At 45.3% G+C, this 24,699-nt stretch overlaps 1 protein-coding gene across 3 annotated transcripts in view; it reads right to left on the bottom strand.

Annotated features, from left to right (window-relative positions):
* Positions 1–574: 574 nt before the first annotated feature.
* Positions 575–24,699, bottom strand: part of LOC135909073 (kinesin-like protein KIFC1) — a 37,022-nt gene continuing 12,897 nt past the window's right edge. For 2 of the 3 annotated variants that reach the window (XM_065440908.1, XM_065440909.1), the window contains 4 exons: positions 22,739–22,862; positions 18,298–18,436; positions 15,054–15,210; positions 12,995–13,147 (listed from right to left, as the gene is read on the bottom strand). In XM_065440908.1, coding sequence (XP_065296980.1) covers positions 13,010–13,147; positions 15,054–15,210; positions 18,298–18,436; positions 22,739–22,859 — 555 coding nt within the window. In that variant the 5' untranslated portion in view covers positions 22,860–22,862 and the 3' untranslated portion in view covers positions 12,995–13,009. Of the gene's footprint in view, positions 648–12,994; positions 13,148–15,053; positions 15,211–18,297; positions 18,437–22,738; positions 22,863–24,699 lie in introns of those variants that run through there. The other variant, XM_065440910.1, reaches the window with a different exon arrangement.

Below are 24,699 nucleotides of genomic sequence, written 5' to 3' on the forward strand. Positions count from 1 at the left end.
CCAGGAAATGGCTCGTCACTACAGGATAGCCAGGGCAGTGAACACGCCAGCACATAAGTCTCTCAACAAGCGAGAAGTAGCTTGGAGATGACTTGAGACGAACACCTACACCAATCCCGTAGCCTATCACTACTACCCGGACCAGTACACTAGTACATGTAACCGTAAGAAAAAAGCGAATCTGTTCCATATGTGGTCGTGCGCAGGGGAATATCGCAAATCACGGAATAAGTAATACTGAGCAGTGAGAGGCCGCGTTGGTCAACTCCGACCCTGACCTGCAGGCGAAGGACATCAAGAGAGCTGAAGAAGCCGCCTGGGCCTAAGGGCTCGTGGCTGCCTAACCACAAGGTCACCCGTCTATAGCTTGTTTTCCAATAAAGTGTACTCGCTCATTCCGCCAAGATAAAGCAAAAAAAAATACTGCACCAAGGGGAAGCCTCAGTGCCATTGGAGAGAAGATCTAAAATCTACCGAACATTTGCGCGCGACATATGGAGGCATTAGAATCACTGATTAAGAACATCGAGTTAAAAAAAAAAAGCACGCGATAAACGACCAGACAGCAGCAAAATGCTCATGGTGAGGACCTTTATTCGTTCCTTTTATAAGGTTTTTCTTGCGGTCCCATGGTGGATCTGGTTTTCCTGTAAGCGGAGAAAAAAAATGTGGATTAATTCTTTGCAAATAGGTATATGCGCACTTATCATGCACAAAGTATTTTTCAATGGCCACAGTTTTTACAGTTGCCAATCACAAGCGAGCTCCTACAAATACATGCTATGACAAACAGTTGCGGGAAGCAAGAAAACCATATAACGCAAGTTCTCTAGTAAATTTGTACTAGACTATACTAGAGTGTCATAGTAAAAAACTGAGTGGCAAACAAAACATCAGAAGACAATTTTGTTGAGAACTTGTCACGTCCAATAAATTGGGCAATCAAGAAGAAATACTTCGGTTAAAAACTAAGCTTACACTTTCAACAAGGTCAATCTAGGTAGAATAGACTTCTAATAATTCAACTTCAGCTTTTTTTTTTTATCCATTCAATCCCAACTGAGGGTCTAGGCATGCCGCCCATACATTTCAATGGGTCCGAAATCATTTTTATGCTGAAATTGGCCTTCACCAGACAGTTCCGACTTGGCTGGTCAGCACACTTGCACCTAACCCAGAAGATGATACCACTGGCGATTCAATTAGTGGTAGCGTGTCTCGGCAGTGCTTGAGGTACAGTCAGGGTCCCCGACTTCTTTGGACCTGTTGAAATTTTCGCGTGACGTATGGGAGAGCTTCATATAGCGCCCGTAGTAGACGCACCGTGGCGCAAGTCACGGAAACAATTTATGATAACTGAAAGGGAAGCTCATTACTTTTCGAAGCGAGATCGGGATGCCTTAGAACACGCACCTATAAAGCGAGATATAAGAAAGAAAAAGAAGCATGTGCTTGCTCCATGGTTGCCTAGCTTTACCGCAGCATGTTTTATTAGAATGTGACGACGTCTACCCAGCGGTTGATTTAGGCACCACTGGCCTCTTTGAAGCCCTTGAGTTTAGCGGGAGCAGTGGAAAAGTAAACATGGCCGCAATAGGCATTAGTAAGAGGCCAGGGGAGGATTGGTGGACGAAAAGTAGGGAAACGACAAAAACCGAGACGTACACAATCACAGTTAGCAATAGGGGGTCAGAGAATTCGGGTGTGAGAGTTCAGCGTTTATTTTTTTATTGTTTAACTTAGGTAGGACATTAGGCAGCGTAGTAACAAGAGCTTGGTGGCGCAACCCACCGCTCCATTCCCAAGGGGATGCTTTTAACATCCATCCGTGTAAGAAAAGTATTCTTACACCATGGCGGAAGTACAAGGTGGACTGGAACAGACTCCGAACGGACGCCACAGGCATTCTATGCGTACTCTCATTATGGCGCAAGGGTCAACTGCCTCTATCGGTGTGTGAACATTGTCGACACAACGTGCAAATCGCTGCCCTGTTTCTGTACAGTGTCCAGAAAATAAACGCGAATGATTTCGAAAAACTACAACGCCATGTTTGAAGTTTCATCTGCGTTCGCAAGAATAACTTAATGCATAATTCAAAAAGTACGCTTGGACTATTCCACCGTTAAAAACCGACTACCGAGTAAGTTCATTTAGGACTCATGTAATTGCGCGTAAAAAGACCGGTGATTCAAACTAACAAACCAACCAGAAATAGGTCATTATCAAACTAACAATGATAACGAACGGATTAATAATCGAATCTCCAGTTATCCAATTAACAAATTGCTGCTTATTATTAAATTACTTAACTAACAAAATATTATAAAACTTTCTCAGCTAATTACCAGTTAATCAGTTGGCTAGCCTTGTTAGCTGAGCTGAATAACTAGCCAAATTGGTAATTACTAGAGGAATCGTCAAACTAACCTAACTTACTAACGAATCTAACAACTACATTAACTAATACGCAACGTAACTACGGTACAAATACCTGAACACTCTCCCAGCCCATTTACTTCCTTCCAGATTCCTAAGTCGTTCTTCATAATCAATTGTACTCCGAGCTTCCGTTACTCCCAATCTCGCCCAGCCCAAATCACCCGGCACCACTTCATTTGTAGTCTTCCCGTGAGCGCACAATGCGAGGCATCCCACTGACGTTTGATTGCTTGAAATAAGGGGTACAATCGAGAATCGATGGCAAACAACCTCATTTTAAATGCAAGTTCTCGAACCATTACACCGATCTACATAACCCGGAGCACCTCGTACGCATTGTATCCCCATGGCACTGTTTCATTGTGGCCGCATTTCTCTTCTGCTTTGCTGCTATTGGTTTTTCCAGTGTTTCCAGATATGTCTCGCCTTAGTTTATCCATATACCAATGTATTTTCTTTCACGTGAGGTACTTCCTGGCTCTGTATTGACATTGTCTGTTCACCGTTTCCACTGTAGATCAGTTGCCCTTACGCCAGCGCCTCTGTTGCCTCCTTATGTCCTATATGAATATTTCGGGGGTGCTTGATGACCAGATGAAAAAGTATTGAAGCAACCTGGTGCAGTCAATGTGTCAATTACAGCTCATCTCATGAGTGCCTATATTCAGCCTGTGTGCTGGTACAGGACAGAAGGACCACAGAAAAGAATGAAAACCCGAGCTTTGGGTTTCCAAATTCGCAAACTTCCGTGAGAAAATGCGCTTAGCATTATGTGGCTAGGTTGTAATACTATACGAGCAGATAGTGTCCAACAAGATGAAGACCTATGAGGTGAAGCTAGCCCAATCTTTCTATTCCGCATTCGCACTTAGCCCGGTGTCAATAGCCAAATTCACCATTAATCATTTGTAAGTGGTGAAAGTTCTTTTCTACAAATAGAAAGGACTAATGGACGATTTGGAATAAAAACAGATGGGACTAGTTTTATGTTAGCCTGGAAACCTTGCATGGCATATCCGAAACTGATTACCGTTATGGTGAAGCTCCGTGGGTTATGGGTTATGGTGAAGCTCCGTGGGTTATGGTTATGGTGAAGCTCATCCCGAAAAGATTAAGCTCCGCTTCATCTTTTCGGGATGAAATCCGAATATACGAAGGGACGTGAAAAAGTGAAGCGAGTTTTGAGAAAAGGTACTATTATTCTGATAGAAAACCAACATACAGTTTTTTACATAACCTCCGTGCACTTCAAGCACTTTGCCCAACGTTCCACAAGTTTTTTTGTTCCGTCGGGAAAGAAGTTTTCGGGTTGCACCTGTACCAATTTTAAACGGCATCAATGACTTCTGCGTTGGTTGCAAATAATCAATAGCACTTCCTTCAATGGTCCAAACATGAAAATAGCTTGGGGCCAGGTCTGGAGTGTATGGCGGCTGTTCCAGCGATTCGGAACCATGCTCCTTTATTGTTTTGACCGACCGTTTGGCAGAATTTGGCCCAACGTTAACTTGCTGCAGGATGACACCTTCTCGCATGTTTTTTTTTTTCGACATTTGGATCTGATTGCAGGTTTCAGTTAGTTCGCAACGCATCACAATAGTTCTCACTGTTCAGTTTCGCCTCTAGGGGTGAAATGAGCGGCTACCACACCTTCCGTGTCCCAGAATAGTGGTAGAAAATTTAAAGATCAACCATCAGCTGGTGAGGTTATTCTAACTTCTGGTGATGATCAGCGTTTCCAAACTATGCCCGCAGCCTTACTTTCCGGTACGTGATGATGCACCTAAAATTTCTACGGAAACTAATTTGTCTTAAAAATTGATCTCCCTCGCGACGATGATACAGGCCAAATGTTTACGAGATATGTCCACCCTTTGTGCCTTATACTGCGCCGATTTTTCGAGGCCCACATTGCACACACTTTCCTAAAATTTAGCCTGTCGGGCATGATGAAATAAGCTGAACCATAAGCGATACGTAAAGTATAGGCGATTTCATCCACTGCAATTCGTCTCTTTTCTAGCACGGTGCACTCAACGACTTTCAAATTGTGCTCAATCGAGGACGTCGATGGCTTGCCCGATCATGCCTCGTCACATTAATAAGTTTTTTCGTGTTCGAAACACTATCAATTCGTATATCTTCCTTCGCGATGAACTGTCACTATACTGCGCTTGCAATTGAGGAATAATTTGCGCAGGTTTAACACCTTCGGCATACAAAAAGCGAATCACTGCCCTCATTTCCTCCTTGGTGCAGATCGACAATGGAGCTGCCATGTTTACTGGTCGGCTACGCTAACGACGAAAGCGGGAGTATGAGTGACACGTTGCATAGAAGTGTTGCAGTAGTTCAGCGCTGGATACTAGTAGTGTTACCAAACTCTAGTGTGAGACATTGCAAAAGACCCTTTAATTTTTTACTTCCCCTCAAATTGGCACCTGTTTAAAGAAACATTAATCAAGCAAAAATATTCATTTAATTGGAAGGGTTGCTTTGAAAATTTCAGCAACCAGTGACCATAATGAAGAACGCACTTTTCAATTCGAGATAGAATATTGCTCGCGATGTTTGAATAACATTTCACTCTGGCAGTTTCAAGTTCAATGCGCAGGCTGTGAAGTGCAACCGTCCGACTTGCATGGTCATGAGACTACGAGTAATGCGACAATATTTATAATGTGGCTAGCTACCACGCCTAATGAAGTGCACTCCCAAAATATTTCTCGTAGACAAATGTTCATCTATCTTACCGTCATTAAAATTCCAGTTCAAGGCAAGACAGGAAATCGATTTTTAGTTGCGCCTGATGTCAAGAGTGCAGAATGTTTTTGTAAATAATTGAGAAGAGTCACACTATGGTGTCACCCACCAATTATTGCGTATCATTTTATTTTTGTTGTATATTGTTGAATAAAGAAAAAACTTGGGGCAGGTTCGATGTTTATAGCACTTTCTGCTTTTTTTTCACTGTCATTTCATTATGTGATATTGGCATTACTTAACTGGATAGAAGTGCTTTGTCATGCAACAAATTGAAAAGTGGTCCTGAAATTGAGAAAAATGGCACTTTTGCCATGTAGTCGGCTGTAAGTGGCACATTGTTAGTCATCAAACAATTTTACCGATAGCTCGATAAACAGCGGGACTCAATTTGTTTAGGGAAGTTCACTGAATGTACCTTATTGTGCAAGAAAGATTTCCAACTGGGTCACTGATTCACCCACTTATTAATACGCAGTATAGCTTGATTGCAATGCAATCCTTCATCTCGTTAGTAACTTATGCGTTGGCAGAGTCTTATACAAAAGCGCTGCAGGGGTGCTAGGCATTTGGCTTCCCTCGCACTGTTATATAGCCAAAGTTATTGCATCTTCCACTAAAGCCTTGCACACTGGGAGTAGAAATTGATGCCGTATACGGGCGTTTCTTCGATGAAGATTTTTCAGCTGTGCAGTACGAACGTAATTATTTGCGGCAGGTTTGATTTATGACGCATAATTGTCCTATAGTAGCAAATGAGGACACATTACAGCCCGGTTCTATTAGGCTAGCAAAACGCATTAGTGGCGCAGTCATGGCAGCTCTGCGCTTTATATCTGGGCTATGTCCAGCCCTTTCCTAAGTCTACGAACTCGTATTTTTCTTGCACAAAGTGATTGACAGGGTGGCCCAGTGGATTCGTCGCACAAATAAGTAATAACCACATGTTTCTATTGGCTACAGAATAGCAACTACGCAGCCTCAACTCGAAGGAAAAATGCAGTACTGCTCTGCGGTGAACGAAAGCCATCGTTTCGTCGTTCGCATGTATCATAAGTGCCCGGTTTCACCCTGTTACATCATTATAAAAAGCGATCAAACGCAAAGAAGTGATCGAACACGCGACTTGAGTGCCCTGTGAGGGTTGCTACGCAGTGAAGTGCCACGCGAGATATTTCTTCATGCAGGAAGGCATCAGTGCGGACTCTCTGCCACCCCGAAACGACGCGATTTTCCTTGGCGCCGACTTTAAATATCCTTCCGCCAAGATTGACATTGGCATCCAGAAATAGTCATCTTGCATGCGTGATTTATTCAGGTATGCTTTAGATGTTTTTTTTTTCATTCTAGCACTTTTGCACACATCTTATGTTTTCCACAACCCCAAAGCTTCACTATATACCTTGTACTGCTACCTATGCTTGTAACGGATCCAGTCGTATCGATCTCCTCCCTGCTTTCTTTCCCCTCTAATAATCAAAACTTCTCTTTCTCTCGGCTGCTGACCAATCGATGCTTCTGTGCACTTTAAATCCAAGCGCTTCTGGAAGGTGTGCGTTACCTGCGGATCTCACTGGGCGAATGCCTTCGCATTCAATTAGAACGAGCTCGGATTTTTGCTGCAGCATGCACACGCATCATCTAGTTGCAAATATTTGCTCCGGTATATTTTGTCCCTAGGCAATCAACTCTAGCCCCAAAGAGCAAGGCACTTCCCTTAGAAGGGAAAATCTGGATGACAACACTAATTTATTTCTTCGCATTCAGAGCCCGTCAGAGTCAGGTTACCTGTTACGCTGGGTCTACGAACATGGCACGCTTGAAGAAGCGGCAATGTTGTTTAGGGGGAGATGAGTGGCCAAAATTGTAATTGGTCAGAACTATGCATTTTAGCTTTTGCTTGTTTTGAATTTATAAGCATAAAGAAGCCGATCGACAACCATGGCTATTATCTGCGCAATAGGAGAGAATGAATGAGTCTTTTAGCCAGCATTTCTCGTGTTCTGATATCTGAAGTTCTCAGCTTGCCCTTTTAGGAAAACTTGTTGCCAAACTATCAAGGCGAATACCGTTTCCAAGATTGTTTCTAGGATGAAAATTAGTGAGGAGTAACACCATGGACATCTTTAATTTCGAACCTGCTTCCAAGCAAAAGAAAATTCATTCTGCATCAGAGTAAGAAAAAAATTGTTAGTTTCGAAGTCACGCAGTTTTTAGAGAATGCATAAAATTTAAAACCGCTGTCCCCGTCCTAAGTATAGGGCATCCAGAACATTTATTCACAATAGGGTACCCTACTTTGCAACCAAAATGCCTGTTTTAACAAAAATGGCAAGTTAACCTTCGCCCCCCCCCCCTCCCCCGCTCATAACTAATTCTACCGACAGTGTTCTGGCAACAGTGCCATGAATGCTACTGGCTGCATGCTTTGACGCGTACGGTTACAAGTTACGCGAAAGTTGAAATCTCCGAAAAAACGTTCGTATACCAAAGGTGATCACTCGAGAATAGCGCTTTAGCATGACGTTTGACATGTCACCTCGCAAGTGTTGGTATCTCAACGCCACTGAATCATACCTTGGAGTTTTTTAGCGCCCCAAAGCTAAACAGTTAGCAAAGAGGAACGCCGCCGTTGTGCAATCTGGTTTATTTCTGACCACCGTGAGGTTTTCTTAACCTTTGCCCAGTATATGTTGTCAAATAGTGACGGTGAAGAAGGTAGCGAAACTGATCGATGAAACTAGCGTTTTGTCGGGCGAAGTTGTGCCCACAAAAGCAGGCTACACTCGAAGGACAACGATAGCGGCGAACACAGTCGGCGATAGGCGAAAATCTGATCTACCGGTCAAGCGCATCGGCTTTTATACATGGGTCATCAAAGGTTCCGGATTAATCGCAGGTGCCCGCGTGTCTTCCCCGAAATTCTAAAAAAATCAGGGTCGCACATGCAATCAGATAACACAAGATTGAATAACAATAGGCAACGGGTAGAAACTTTGATAGCATACGGGAAACCCACCGCCGTAACATTTCCATAGAATCAGTAGAATAATTTAAGTGCTTGGGAGCCACACTATCGCGTGATCTCAGTGGGGGAACGCATATTTCCAACATACTTTCATCAGCTAACAAATCTTTTGGCTTCATGAGACAACGCTTGAGTGACGCCCCGCAGAGGGTAAAGCTTCTAGCTTTGAAATCTCGTATCAGACCGAAAGTTGAATACGCATCACCCATCCGGAATCCATATGAAGTCTCTTGTTAACGCGCTCGAGCCCTTTCAAAACCGCGTCGTCCGATGCATCCATTCATCTACTCATTATTACGACATCATCGAGTGATGCTCAAGAGACGGGCCGCCTGCACCAAGACGCTGACAGCTTGTCGCGTTACGCTGTTGAACGACTCTTCCAATATTGCTAGTGTTTCTTGCGTATTCTCAGTATCACAGCTGCTTCATTTCGCCAACGAGCAACGTCGTAACGCCTACATCAGAACACTCATCGACCATTTTGAACGCACTCCGGCCGATGCTGATCTACGCCTCTTCGTCCTCCGCGACGCTATCCTGTACCGTCGTTACCTTCATGCGGATGGCTCCGAGTTCTTACTTGTAATACCTAAACACCTCTCCACCGTTCTAGAAGAGCTTCACGGCGCACCAGCGGAAGAACACCACGGCATATCTCGAACCTATGACCGTGTATGTCGTTTTCTGACCAGGCCTTGCCCGTTCCGTACGACGTTAAGGCCCCGCCTGCGAACTTTGCCAGTGACGCAAGAAGCCTACCAAGCTCTCACTGGTTACCTGCAGCCGCTAGACATCCCTGCCGAGTCCTTCCACCGTGTCGGCTTAGACCTTCTCGACCCATTTCCGGAATCTACATCAGCAAACAAGTGCTTTGCAGTCGCGGCGGACTACGCGACCCGCTACGCCGTAACCCGCGCTCTTCCGACCAGTTGCTCAACTGTTGTTGCGGATTTTCTCCTACATGATAGCAATTGACGCAGAGCACCATGCAGCAAAATGATAACAGACCATGGCCGTACGTTTTTGGCGAAAGTCATTGATGACATCATGCGTTGCTGCTCAAAAGAGTATAGATGTACCACCTCCTACCACCCCCAAACGAACGGCCTCACTTAACATGCTACCCAAATACGTTTTAGGTGACCACCGTGACTGGGCCCTGGCTCTACCTTACATTACCTTTGCTACAACTCTTCCCGTCTCGAAACTGCTGAATTTTCCCCGTTTTACCTCTTGTAACGTCGGTTCTCGGTCATACCACTGGACACTGTGCTTCCGTACGCCACAGCTTCAACTAGCGATTATGCCCGTGATACAACCGCCCATGCTGACCATGCTCGCCAACTTGCGCGCACTCGTCTACAAGTGCCTCAAGACGAACAGAAGCAATGCTGCGACCTCTATCACCTTGATGTCCGTTTTGTCTTCGGCCCCCCTAGTGTTGCTTTGGTCAGCACCGCCTAAAGTTAGCCTTTGTGAAAAACTAACACGTAACAGTATGACGTAAGCGTATCATACTTAAGAGCAAAATCTGATCTACAGCCCCTTGCACGTCGCCGCGCTAGGGTAAGCCTTTCACACATCACACCACCCGCACGCATATCGCTAAGAACTAGGCACCCATCACATGTATTGCGCCCACGCCCCCCATACAACTTTTTTCCTCGTCCTTTTTTTTCCCGCCGCCCTTGCCCACCACGTCGCTGAAATCACATCGCCGACATTGTTTTTCCAAAATGAGCCTTTGTTGGTTGAAAAATAACTTGCTTTTTTCACTAGTTATTCTTTGTTTTTATGCACTTACGAAAGTGTAGCTTTCTTGTACAACTTTCCTGTATACCTATGTTTATGATGCATTATCAACTGTACCCATCCTTTATGTAATACCCCTAGCAAAGGAGTCTTTAAGTAAATAAAACTGAACTGAACTAACGTTTATATCAGTTTTGGGATTGGCATTAGTTGATGTGCAGTGAGAATCACTGTCTCTGATGCACAGTTATTTATATTCGCTGTACACACAACACTGTACACTACACACACACACACACACACACACTGTATTCGCTGTACACACTAGGCCACACGCTCGCATCAGGCCCGACAATGCTTGCGTAACAAACGCGCGACACCAGTGGAGACAAGTGCCATGACAGCAAGCAAGGCCTCCACGACAGTTCTGGCTGTCAATATGGATGTTAGCATGAAGCCACGGCCCCTTGTGATAGGGAAGTTACAAATGCCGAGGTGCATGCCCAGCTGCCCCAGTATTTCTGTGATGTACGCTTGCAACAAGCTGCGGATGACTCGCGATGCGTTACAAGCAACCAAAATTGCACAAACCAGACATGCTGAACAAGCGTAAAGGGAGACAACCTTAGCAGAGAAGCTGGTGAAGGACCTGAAGTGTACATCGGTTAAAATCTACAAGTAACCATGCACAGTGGGCCAAATCTACCTAGCGCCGGGCTACATTATAGCGAAAGCATTATAGGCCTTATTTCGTGAAAATCCTGCCGCGGCATGACGAAAATATGGCACTAAAGATTAGCGACGACGCAGAGTAAAAACACGTCCAGAAATTATCGGATTCCCTCGAATTTCTTGGCGTCTTCCACAACCAGGCATCGTGTGTTCCCTATATGCAAATTATGAACCGTAGCTCTCACCCACTAAATGATTGTCTTACATCCCAAACACTGGCACATACCCTCTATGGGGGATTAGCCAAGAAGCAGGCGATTTTCCGTATGTTTAAAATTAAAGAAAAACTAGATTTCACTAGTAGAGCGTGGGACTAAAGAACTAATTTTAGAAGTGGAAAGACAATATTCTTAATTCTCATCAATAAAGTGAACATAATTATTTCCATCATTTGAGTTCTTTGATTTTTAAAGTTTTATTGGGGAGACAGTACCTTGCTGAATTTTTAACTGCAAGAAAAGCATTCCTGTGGGTGGATCCCAGTGAAGTCGCGTCAAAAGAAAGAATGGTCGGCGAGGTCAGTGATAGCCCAAGTTTTCTTAATGAGTTTGCAAAGAGTTGATGGCGTGGGGAACATCGTCGTCGTCTTGTATCACGCGCTAACAATCCTTCAATACGAAACAGCACTGCTACGCTTCCTAGTGGGCATTTGTGGGTCAATACCCCATAGTGAGTAGGAGCTATATACGCGACAGGAAGCAACGACACCGCTGTCGACGCCAAATCATGTGCACAAAATGAGGTGTACCACCGCGAACATGTCTAAAAGAACGCCGTGCAAGTTTACCAGGTGCAAGACGACATGCGCATGAATGCCTAAGCGTAAACATTTCACCAAGGCGACTACAATGCTTTCGCATGGCCACACGTAAGGAGTCTCAAGTGTTTCTGCCGAACTTTTCGGCGAGCCTGCACGGGTCCTATATGTATTGCATAATCACTGGTTGTCTAGTCAGCTTCGCAGCAATAAAGCTAAGTTATGCAGTGAAGCGTATGCATAATATTGCAGGTGAAGTAAATCAAGAGTGGAAGACGCCGCTGTCACGCAAAATTGTTATTGATTGCGTTAATTGTACACGCACAGTTCATGGTCGCAGTACGTATGCCGAGGCATCTAACAATTGTACCGACAACCAGCCAGAGCTGACACTGACGTTTCTGTGGCAATTTGGAGCCTTCTGTTCTGTTGGCCTCGATGTTACATTTTTCTCTGGTCTCTTAAACGCAATAATGAGGCTCTATCGCGTATAATAAATAGGAAAAGTTATGCAGTTCCAACTGGCACATCGGAACAGGTGTCAAGCGAAGCATTAGTGAAGTAGTTGAATATGTACATGCCTCAATATGCTTTTAACCGGCTCACAAATGTCTAACGTTATCACTGCAGGACGCCTGCATGAATCGGAAATATCTGGAAAGTTAGTGATGGTGCTATGCTTCGGTAGCACGGAACCTTGTGTAATTCAACTGCATGTGCTACGCAAATTGTGTAGTACTTTCTGGAAGGTTCGACGAGTCATGTGTGGAAGTCCACGCGTTTGACCGGCGGATAAATGTCCACGATTGCAAACTTTCCTCGGTGCTGTCGTTGTGCTTCGAGGATCACTCGCCACAACGTCGGAGAATGAAAAGTTATGCGATTCAAAGTTGCACTATTGTGTGCAACTACAACGTGACAAAACGCACAAGCCACCCTGTGCAATGTGTAATCCCTTGCAATGGTTATATTTATCCACAAGAAAGGTCGGACGATTAGTGTAGCGGGATTTCTGTTTACGCACAACATAGCCGAGAAGCTGTCAAAATGAAACACTGAATCAGGTGGATCCAAATTGAGAACGGATTAACAGAGGTGGAATTATCCCCACAGCACGACGCCATGACGAACACTGAAGAAGAGGAAATCACGATGGAATGACGACGAAAAATTCACGATGGCCGGCAGAGTACAAGAAGACGATGGCATGAAGACAATTGCCGCATTGGGATGGCAGCGAGATGAAAATATCGCGATGAACAACGGGGACAATGAAAATGAAATAATCACGTCGACGTGATCATTTGATCGTGATCGTAAAAAAAAGGAATTGAAAATAGTTTATAAGTGGTGCAGCCAATAGGCGAAATTAGCAAAGTCGTGCAAAGCATCAAAAACATCAGTTGCCATCAAGTGCTTGGGAGTTCGAGGTTGTCAAGTGATGCTCACCGTAGTCTTTCTTTCCTCACTGTACGATAAGTGGCGTCCAATTGCACTCCCTGCGATGGCTTCCTAGGTAGCGGAAAGCAATCTCAAAGGCCTTGCTTTTGAGCAGTGCTCGATCTGGAAGCGACTGCAGGCACTGGAAGTGATATCACTGTCACCGTCTTTTGAATTCCGCTTACTTTCAGGAACCTCCCAGGTTGGTTGGCCGTCGGAACATGATGCCACTAAGCAAATGATGTCACGGTTAGTTCATGTTGCTTTGCTTGATGATTGAATTGAAAACAAACCCCACGTGGAGTTTCCAAACAAGAAAGTTGTGCCAGAAAAGCGAAGCTTCGATTGTGGTAGCAAAGTAGTAGAGCTATACCAAGTAATGACAGCTGTATCACCCGTATAAACGTCGAAACATTCTCTTACTAATTTAATTAACAAGCACTGTGTCAGCGCGCACAGGCAAGCATGAACACATACTGGATGGCCAGAAACAGTGGCTGTGAAAACACTGGAGTGAGGAAGTGCGGCAGTAGCAGCGAGCGAAGTGACCTCAGTGCTGTCTATCGCTTTAACGGAAACCGAGCGGTGAGCACCCTGCAAGCTCAGAGGTATGAGCCGTCGGCGCACATATACACCCTGTAGATCGCATCGTTAAGCGAGGGCGCGCTCGACCGCACAATGTACGCAGTTGCTTGCTGGAGTACAACGTGCCCCCTCCCTCCCGCGCTGCGTCCCCGCTTTCGTTTCTTGAGCGCGCCAGACAGCCACGATTGTCGGCCCCCCCTCGCACATACAGCACACGGAGACGGTGTTATTGCCCTTCGACTATATCGGGAAAATCACGGCTACGCCGAAGGCAAAAATACGCCCGAGTGTCCGTATAATGATCGCCATAAAATATTAGACATTGGGCCAGATTTAAGCAATTCGGAATCGTGACTTCTATGGAACAACCGCGCACCCACACACGCACGCACACGCGGAGAAAAAGAGCACGCTATAACAAGTGTGAAGACCGGGAAACACTTATGTGTTCCAACTTTATACTCAAGATGGTCATGAAAGGCTAGATCTGACGTCGACATTACCGCGACAGGATTTTGCCGACATGTAGCAGCAAGGCTAAATATGATGTCATTGCAGGTGAAAGGGTAACAGTAATGAGCTTGTTTCTTCTGGCTGTGTGGCAGTCATAGCCTGTGACGCCATGACACACCCACCGAGCGAGTATAGTAAAAAAACTGATTCAGACAGACAACTATTGTATCTAGATCACTTTGACGGCCTGTAACATGTTTCGTAATAAGTTTCGGAAGCTTCATTTAACACAAAATAATGAAAAGTGAAAACTCTACAGTAGACTTTTGTAAATTCGTCTCTGGGGTAATTTGCGATGTTGAGCAACACTCTTGGCACGTGCACAAATTTCTGTGGGACCAAACCAAACTTATTTCTTTCCTGCAATTAGCCTTCACCATATATTGCGAACTTGGCCGGTAATAATGTATGCGCCCGGCCCCAACGGTGACCTCGGTGGTGACTCCACTAGGGGCAAGGTCCGTCGTGGCAGCGCTTAGGGTACAGCTAATACCTGGAACAAACACCTGTCGAATAAGCTTATTCTCGGCCTGCCCCAAGAAGATTTTAAAGCCAATACTGTAACTTTCAAGGAATTAGTCTATCCTTGATATAACAAACAAATATAAGAAACTGCTGGATAACGAGGGGACGAGAATTGCTCGCTCATGCTTTATTTCAAGGGGATGTTCTACTCTTGTAGTGAAATCTAAAATGTCTCGAACTTGGTATCAGTTATAGTAAAGCAAATTTTGTTTGCAGGCGCCACAAAACATGCATTTTTATCACCAGAATGCAAAATTCCACAGTCTATCCATTCTCACACCGATTTTTCAGATTTGCGCAATTATTCCCACTTCCACGCGGCATCGTCCCCTACCCCAGCACTAAAATATTAACTGAAATTTTGGACGCCGAAAAACGTTTTGGACATGAATCGCGTGCCCGGTGCAACAACACGATGGCCTTAGGAAAGTGGGCACGGTCAGCGACATGATACCATAATCTGGCTCGAATTAACAGACGCACAACTACACCTTTAAGAGTTCAATCTCTTACCATGAGGGCGGCATCGTCACATGTAAGAGCGGCAAACGCTCCGGCGGTATCCGTGAGAGATTGCCCCAGAGTGGCCACCTGCTGTGCAGCTGAGTGCAGCTCTGTCAACAGCGAGTCGCTTAGTGCGCGGGCGGACAGCTTCTGGGCCTCCGATGAGCTGCACAGAGACGTTAAAAATAATTACTCAATCGGATTGTACCGACAAAAGAATGATCAATTTTCTCAGTGGAGGAATAACAACAAACAAACATGGCAGGAGGGTCCAGTAAAACGGGTAGATGGCATAGCAACAGCCACATATTTGTTTCTCCATGCAGAACACCAACAACAGTAGGTCAGCATTGTTTGCAGCAGTGGCCTGATTGGGCAGCAGAAAACGCAGCCGAACCAATGCACACATTCTATTGTTCGACTTCATTGGTGCTTGTACCAATTCCGTCTATTATAAAGTAGTCAGTCTCGTGGGAGGCACTCCAGTTAGAAACCCTGCGCATCTTGAACAAACTTGTGCATATTGACACGATTCGAAATACGCGCTTGATTTTCTTGTGTAACAAGTAGTTTTGAATAATTTGGAAATTTGGTGTTTCGCGTGGCCTAGTACGGAGGGAAGCTCTGAAATGCTGGAGACAGGCATATCAATATGATGCTGAATGATCAGACTTTGGAGAGCTACAATTAATTCATGAGAGTGGCATTCTATAATTCAGCCCAAATCAAAGTTTTTAAGCACCCCATATTAATACCCAGCAGAAAAATCTTACTTTTCGAAAATTATTGCAGCCATATTTGATCAAATTATAGCCAAATTTCTCTACCACTTTCCTGTCCGCATCTATACCCATCAACAGCCTGCTAAATGGTTGCAAATTAGCGTTTTGCCACTTTTCGAGCGCTCTTGGACAGCAAGCACCCTGTATTTTGGAACTGTTCAGCAAGTTTCATTTTTTTTTCCCGCCGCAATAAATTTTAAAGCGCATCCGAAGAAGAGGCGGGGTCAGTGCTATGAGCGCTTGGAGTCCAAGATGGCGTCGCGCGCCATTCACCCAGAAAGCCGCAGTTCAATGAACTCTAATGCGTCTGTGCGCGAGTTTTTGGACTTTGGAAGCAACACTGACATACAAGACAACTTCTGTGTCAGATTTCACAACGGAGTATCGCTCTTTCTTTGAAACGAATTGTTTCAATGTTGCCCTGCGCTAATATAAGACAATCTATGTTCTAAAGGTGTGCAATTCTAATCTGCATGGTGTCAGAACCCTTTGGTTGAGATTATTTGTTGGCGGCCAAGCAGGGAGTGGAGTTTCGCGCGAGATGACGGCAGGAATTCTACCTCGGCATCCGCTATATTCTAGTCACTTGCGTTAACGTTTTCTTATGCCTCAGAAAAAGTGCAGCACGGCACTACGAGAGGCGTAGCTTATCTCTTACTAAAGTGACGTTTGCTAATAGATCGTAATTAAAGAGTACAAAACAGATCAAATTATTTTGCACTATTTCCGTTGAATGTAAATAAAGTATAATATGGATCCCTGACTTACGGAGCACATTTTAACTTAGGGCGAATTGGCGGTTCACATAGGTTTTAGAGAAGGTGATGTTGCGAAGTTATGAAGGCATCCGAGCGGGTGAGGAACGTCACAGACAACACGAGGTACGAGTATCTCATGTTAGAGTGCTACTAATGTGAACTGAGAGATACCTGTATGAAGATACGGTGCATAATCGTGCGTTGTTTTTTTTTTTAGGATTAACTGGGTAAACTAGTGATCTGTTTAGACAGACACATAGATTTGCATTGTTTATGTGTAGTTCCATAAGCCAAGTATTAAACCAGTAAAAGAGAATGTCTGATTGGAGAAGAACTTCGTCATTAGGCCTCGTTTCTAGGAAAATTACTTCGTTAGAAAACAAATGAACAGATGAGAAAACACATGATAGTAAACGGATGGCGTATATGAGTAAAAGAAGAGGACTGAGCCGTGTGGTACACCAGAATGGACGGTGCATTGTGTGGAATTAATGCCGTTATGCTGAAACAAACTGAGCGGTTATCAAGAAAGCTCAATCCAGGTTAAAATGCGGGGATCAAGATTTAATAGTCGTAGTTTATAAATGAGCAGTTTGTAAAACACTCTCGAAGGTTTTAGAAAAGGGAAAAGAAATTCAGTTAGCCAAGCACCTATTGTGAATAATGGAGGTTACGAGAAAATAGTGGATGCCTGCGCATCTCGTAACGATGGCTTGCTGTAGTTAACATCGGTACACACTCGGACAGGAAGTGTGACCCACCTCAGAGCCGACTCAAGTTACGCGACTTTGGCGGTCAATGCGGCGTTCTTTCTGCGTTCCATTATCAGCTCTTCGCCGAGCTTCTCCAGCTCTTGCAGCTGCAACAGGGATGTACACATTTTACTCGCGGTCACGTGTTACCTAAACTGTTTGCACTGGTTCTTGAATAATCTTGTCGGAAACATTCGAAGTCCTACGTGGCTCAGAAATGCCCTATTGATAATTGGGTAAAATTATCGATCAGGCACAGAGTTATACTTGGTGTTGGCGGCAGTCCGGAAGAACTTGGGAAGAATCCACTACGATCCTGGAAGACTCCATAATGACACTGCAATGGTGGAAGTTAATTGCCGAATAGGGCACCGATTTGGCCGATTTGGGAGCATGCCGTGACGACACGCTTTTGCACCAAACCGAAAAAACGAAGACGCTCGAAAACAAGTGCAAAATGGCAAGTCTCCCGTCTGCGTTTCTACCACGTGCGCAGAAGCCTGCAGTCAGTGAATTAATGCCTCGTCCTTTCTCGACAGCAAATAGGTCATGCTCAGTGCGCAGCCACGGAAGTCTCTAAGCAACACAAGTCCGCAAATCTCTACCAGTAATTATGGTTGGATACCCGGCAAGTGGGGAAGTAAATGAATAAACGAAAGGATAGAAAGAAAGGAGCACAGACGAAGTATACGAAGTACACAATCCAGTGGCAGCATGCCCAAAGCTCTTTAGGTATTAAAAGACAGGACAAAAGACGCACAGGGTCACTCAGCGCATTGTGCCGTGTGCGTCCCTGTGAGTCTGCTGTCCTATCTTAATAGCGCTACCGTACACATGTTCATGTTGCGTTACCAACAAGCACACATTGCAAGCCCCGTTAGGTAGGCTTGTGGACTAGAGCATCTAATGGAGCAAGTGAACAGAACGGTTTGGGAAGCAGTGAGGCAGATAGAGCCCTCACCTGGCTGGTACTCTGCTGCCTGAGCTGCTCCTTTTCGCCTTTAATGCTTTCAGGCGCTCTTGAAGGTCTTGAAGAGGACCCTGGAGGTCCCAGGCCTTGCGCCTTCCCGGTAGCGACGCGACTAGTGCCGCATTGAAGGCTGCACGTAGACACCCCCTCCCCGATTATGCTTAGGCAGCTACTTTCATATTTTGACGAAACTATGATGGTACGAATTCCTCTTCAAGTACACACATAAATAGCAAAGAAAGCTGCTTTGAGGAGGCAATATGAAAGTAGTATTTAAGGTTGCTTTGCTGTCCCAGCGAGCAGACGGCGACGAGCAGTAATGAAAAGTAGAGCTTGCATATGGAGGGGGTCGAAGCAAGCACTGAAAGCAAAGTACAATGAAAATTTGGGCCACGACAAAGTTGAAATTTCACGTTTTACTTATCTAGAACTACCCAATGATAAGCTTGCAAAAGACATTTTGAATACTGAAACAAAATGACAAAAGTCAGCGGCACTGTCACTCCTCAGTCTACGCATAGCCCAGAATGTTGAAAACCAGGGCAGCTCTTAGGACAGGTTTGAAATCAGTTATCGCAGCGCACTGAACATCTCGGAGGCAGAGTGGTGGGACACGTATCATTTTCCAACTACTAGGTTTATGTATCACTCGGTTAGGTAGTATTTAAAGTACGTTAGTGGCAAAGCACGACAATTAGACGCCCAGTAGCCGTCCCAGGAATTCTTTAACTGTAACACCAGTCACTCAGAAACGATTAAGACAACTTTCGTTGTAGTTTGACCTTAAGGCCAACGGTGAAGCTCAACGCATGTAATCAAAGACACGATGGCCTAAGTGTCACGCTGTTTTAGAGAAGGTCACCAGGTGTGGGGAAACGAGGGTTTCAGGAAGCACTCTCTGGGAATCGTGTAACGCGGAAAGGAAATCGCTTGGAGTGTTTTAACAGCTTTGGAAGCAGCAAAATTGCCGAAGCAATTCTTCAGGCTGGGCCTGGTTAAAGCTGAACACAAGTGAAACAGATGCTAAAAATTAACACCCTGCAAAAGTGTCCACATACACTTCCTTGGCCATGAGTAGCGTGAAAATGGCCAGGGCTAATCTTACACATATGCACAAAGACTCAATGAAGCGGATGGGATGATGGCCGCCAGAACTGCTTAATCGGCAAAGTGCTGCATGCGTAATGGCAAAGACTTCTTCGGCTCCCACCTACAGAAAATTATCTTTCTGTCCGCATTATTTTCCCTTTGACTGCTTTCGAAATTGCACTCGAATATAATTTACTTCAATGCTCCCACAGGGTTCGTTATTTCTTTGCAAGGTTGTGACTAACGAAAAATTCTCTGCGCATCCAACCCTCGAAATATTTGTGATGCGATTGCAATTACCAATCTTTCCTGTAATGGGTTCGTAATTTATGATGATCCGTTTTATGTTGCGATAATCGTTGGCATGATAGGATAGCCTAGCAGGATAGCCTGCACTTTTTATCCTTTTTCCGAGGGCCGCATTTCACCCGCAAACACTTGTTGATCATTTTATTATTAGACTAAGTTATCGCTCAGTGCGAGACGCGCCTGCACGATTTGGAACTTACTCGAATGCTATCGTTCTGGCCAACTTGGTGCGATGAGAGGTTTGCAAACACGAGCGAATACGCTGGAGCCTTCCACGAGTCGCGTATAAAAGCAAATGCGCTTGACTGACATCGCATTCCGCCGATTTGCGCTAGCCGCCGTTGTGCTTTGAGTGTCACTTGCTTCTTTGGGCACAGGTTCACCAATAAAGACTTTCATGATTCAGTTTTCCTAGAGCGTTGTGCAGCGTGACCACAGCGTGCACAGTGCATAGTACAGAGCTTCACGAGTGTAATTGCATACTACATGCATAATGCATATATATACGGTCACCCGAAAAAGGTAAAGTAGACATGTATGCATATATGCTGACATATATATTGGCACAAGTACTTGTTTAACTTTTTCGGGTAACAGCTGTTCGCCGTCTAAAAAATGTGATCGCTCAGCGCGGGACGCACCCGCGGGTATCGGAAGTTTCTCGAAAGTTATCGATGGTTCTTTCTGCTGTCTTGTCAACGAAGCTTGTATAATACGATTGCATGTGCGACGCCAGTTGCGTAGAATTTTTGGAAGACACGTGGGCACGAGCGATTGCTCTGGAACATTGGATTGCGCATGTATAAAAGCCGACGCGCTTGACGGGCACATCAAGTTTCGACGATCGCCGACTGTGCTCGCCGCTATCGTTGGGCTTTCAGTGTAGTTTGTATTTGTGGGCACAGGTTCGCCCAGTAAACGTTAGTTTCGTCAGTCAGTTTTGCTACTGTGTCCATTGCCGCAACTGGTACGTGACACACATACATCAATATACATACATATGTGTACACATACACACAGTGGCACATAGCCAGTCACCGAAGTGGACTATGCTAAACAGCGAGCATCGGGCAGTGGGCCAAGCTAGCACAAAACGTGGGTCAATGGTTATATAAAAAAAGGCTAGCTAAGGAAAGATAGATAAACATACCACAAAGTGTGTAAAACGCCAAGAGACCACTAAAAGAGAAACCTTCAACGAAAGGAGGGAGACCTTAGCCGGCGTATAGAAAAGGCGGACATACTACTGCTAAACGCATTAAAGCGACACTAAACACAAATAAGTGAAGTGATACACGATTGCTCGAGAATGTCGTAAGGTGTCAGTATTATCGTGAAACGAGCTTTACTAATCAAGAAATTACGGCAAATGCAGGTACAGTAAACCACAAAAGTTTGCGGGCCATGGGATCTCAGAAAACGTTCAACTAATGAGTAGTTTGCGATGTTCAGTTTTAGTTACTACTGTTACAATGTTGTTCACATATAGTGGTGGAGGCTGTAAATGCGAATCCTATATGTTGCGTTGTGAGCGCTGTGAAGGTATTCAGCTTTTTCTCAGATATCGTGTTCTGTAACATTGTGCGATCGACTGTACCCGCCCGACGAGGTAGGCCTAGCTAGACTAGCTATACGTAGGACTATCACGTGATCATTTTGTCATTAGTACTCAGTTATTCGTAATAGAAAGACTTGTCTGCGTTACAAGACAAGGTAATGCTTGTCAAGTGCTATTCCATTTTTAGGAAATACAACTCACTGACGTCGCTGTTGACAGCGACGAAGGGATTCTATGGATTTCGATCTCGCTCGACTGCGCTCGCCGCGCATCCGCGTTTTAGTTTCGGTATTGCGTTACCGGGATGGTTCTGTAGGCTGTAGGGTCCACGGCATTTTAGTAAGAGTGACAGCAGAGGCGGATCCAAGTCTTGGCTCGGTTTGTGCGTGGTCGCACGTTTGCGTTGTGCAGAAAAAACAGCAAAAGGAAGGTAGCACCTTCTATCGGGCTATGTTTTTACTCACGGAAGGGAATAAAGGGATGTGATGGTTATGCAACGTCACTCTCCGCTCGGGGATGGGCGATTTGAATTCCTCTAAATGTACGGGCGAGAAGAAAGGGGTGAACCGAGGGGTCCGATTATTAGTCATATCAGAAGAAGCCAACAAACACCGACACCAAGGACAACATAGGGGAAATTACTTGTGGTTTCATAAAGGAAATAAAGAAACGATAAATTAGTGGAAATTAAACTGGATGAAAACTTGCCGCAGGTGGGAACCGAACCCACAACCTTCGCGTGCGATGCTCTACTAATTGAGCTACCATGGCTTCGTTTTCCCATCTACTTACTTGGGTATTTACGTGTCCTAGCAGAACCCTGGAAGCGTTAGCCAGCGCCACCACTCACAGACCTTGGCGGCGGACGTCGAACGTCCTTTCCGCCACAGGCGTCACGAGAACGTGATCTTTTTTTGGGTGAAGGCCTTAACGCTCCCAGGGTTCTGCTAGGACAGCTAAATACCCAAGAAAGTGGATGGGAAAACGACGCCGCGGTAGCTCAATTGGTGGAGCATGGCACGCGAAATGCCGCAGGGAGGAACCGAACCCACAACCTTCGCAAGTTTTTTTTCATCCACTTTTCTATTAAGTTAATAAATGAATAAAGAAACGATAAAGCACAAGTAATTTCCCCTATGTTTTCCTTGGTGTCAATGTTTGTTGGCTTCTTCTGATATGGCTAAATGCATGGGGACAATTAAGCCACTATTTTCTCTTGAACTAAATATTTTCACTGCATGAAACAAGAGCTGCAAGATTTCTGGAATGGTATGTTAAGTCCACATGGGCACAGTATTTGCCTTTAGTGTCTCTTTAAAAGCTAGCCGCTCAAATACCCTCACTCTCGGTAAAAACCGTGTCAAGCAACCCGCTGGATGAAGCCACCATAGCGTGCAGCACTGAAGGGTAGATGTTAACCCGCACGAATAGTAAAGGTCTAGTGAAACCTGACGGGATGCAGCGAGTGAGACTTGCTTTTTGGCCGTGCGCCACTGGCGGTTCCACTTGGGAGGCTCGCTTCAACGCCAAGAACAGTCCGATGTAACATCGGGGCGGGGCCAGGGCACGGTGTCTGGGGTCGGTCAGCAGCAGCCATCCGCTGTGGAAATGTGTAATGGACGTGAAACAAAGCGAGCAGTGGTAAGACAAGGACTGACCACCGATTAAAACTAGGCATCACGACCAGCCAACACCAACGACAGATGCATACCGACCAACCGTTGAATTTTAGAATTCGTAAAAATTCCTCGGGCATAATGCGGGGGGGGGGGGGGGGAAGAACAGCACATATTTATGGGGGTTTTATGTGCCAAAACCACTTTGATTATGAGGCACGCCGTAGTAGGGGACTCCGGAAATTTTGACAACCTGGGGTTCTTATTTAGGTGTACGTTAAAGATTAACGTACACCTAAATCTAAGTACGTGGGGATTCTCGCATTTCCCCCCCATCGAAATGCGGCCGCCGTGGCTGGGATGGAATCCCACGACCTCGTGCGTAGCAGCCCAACACCATAGCCACTGAGCAACCATGGCGAGTAGTAGCACATACTTAATGCGTGCCGTGAGCCCACGCACCTGTTCCGGAATATATGTGAACATGCTGTATTTGAAACGGTTTAGCTTTATTACTTTTAGACGCTGCGCACAGGCGGCAGTAAGCTAGGAAATGCAGACTGCCAAGGAACACATCACGGACTTTCGGCGAATGTTGGCACAAGATTGGCTGCTGCCCATTTCGAACATCTGAAGGGGCTATGGATCACTTCACTAATAATGTCATCGATTGGTTAGGAAATGATGTCACCACAGGAATCTCGTGCCACAGAAATTTCTTTTGAAATCGTGTGAAGGGGCCCTCACCAGGCCCCATAGCAAATTTTGGTTAACGCTGGAAGTCGTTACGTGTCCTCTAGGGAGCGCTCTGCCGCAAGAGTTTTTCAAATAGGCTCATTAACAGCCGAGATACAATGCAGTGACACGAATCCATGATTTCAGCAGGCGGGCTCCACTGCCGAGCAAGACCCTCTCCACTAGCCCCGTCAAGACTTCGCAAGTGCAATTCCTTCCCTGCGTTCTCCCATACCAGACCTCGAGGATTGCGTGACACAGAGGATCGCGTGACGCATTTCCGCTCACCGTGCCGCGCGCGAGTTGTTTCCTTCGCGCAGCAGACGATTTTGCGCGCTGTGCACAAAGAAACACGACTAGCGGTATAATTCTGTGGTACACGAATACCGAGGTAAAACAAGCGGATCGCAGAGCCTGATCACGCGCTGGAAAACGGTAAAAATGGCGTAGTGTCGGTACCTGTGCGCGTGACCGGACGACCGCACGACGAAGCGGAAGTACACCTCTTACTTCGGCGCGAAGTAAAACAAACACGCATACATTAGTCTAAAGCAATAAAGCATTGCATACCTTGCCCTCCCTTAGCAGTTGTGACAGCTTCGTGAACATCCACTTACGCAGGGCCGGAATTACCAGCCAACGTTTTTTTATCGTTGACGTAGACTCCCCGTATATATGACTCTTCTCGAAAGACGTTTCGAATGGCTCGCACGTGGAGCAGTCATTCCCCCCCCCCCCCCTGCTTACCTATTGTTTGGAATTGTCCTAGGTTAGCTGAAGATATTGGTCTTTTTCCGGACCTTAAATGTGATGAATTCTTTAAGCAGACCGCTAACTGTGCTTACATTGTGCACAAACACGTACAGTATAGTCCTTTTTTTTTTCTTCATGGTAGTCTTTGTCGCTCATCTGTGTCACTTTTGTAAATGCTAGCAATTGGAAATGCTTGTTAGCTACAAACACGCCGTGTGTCCGTTTTTAATGTTATACCACTGCCCTATGTAATGGTGTGGCAATTGAGGTTATCGTAAATAAATAAATGAAGGCAGAATAACAAGCGGTTGTCGCCGAATATTGATGCAGAAA

Source organism: Dermacentor albipictus, unplaced genomic scaffold (genome assembly GCF_038994185.2).
Source record: "Dermacentor albipictus isolate Rhodes 1998 colony unplaced genomic scaffold, USDA_Dalb.pri_finalv2 scaffold_24, whole genome shotgun sequence".
Classification (NCBI taxonomy): domain Eukaryota; kingdom Metazoa; phylum Arthropoda; class Arachnida; order Ixodida; family Ixodidae; genus Dermacentor; species Dermacentor albipictus.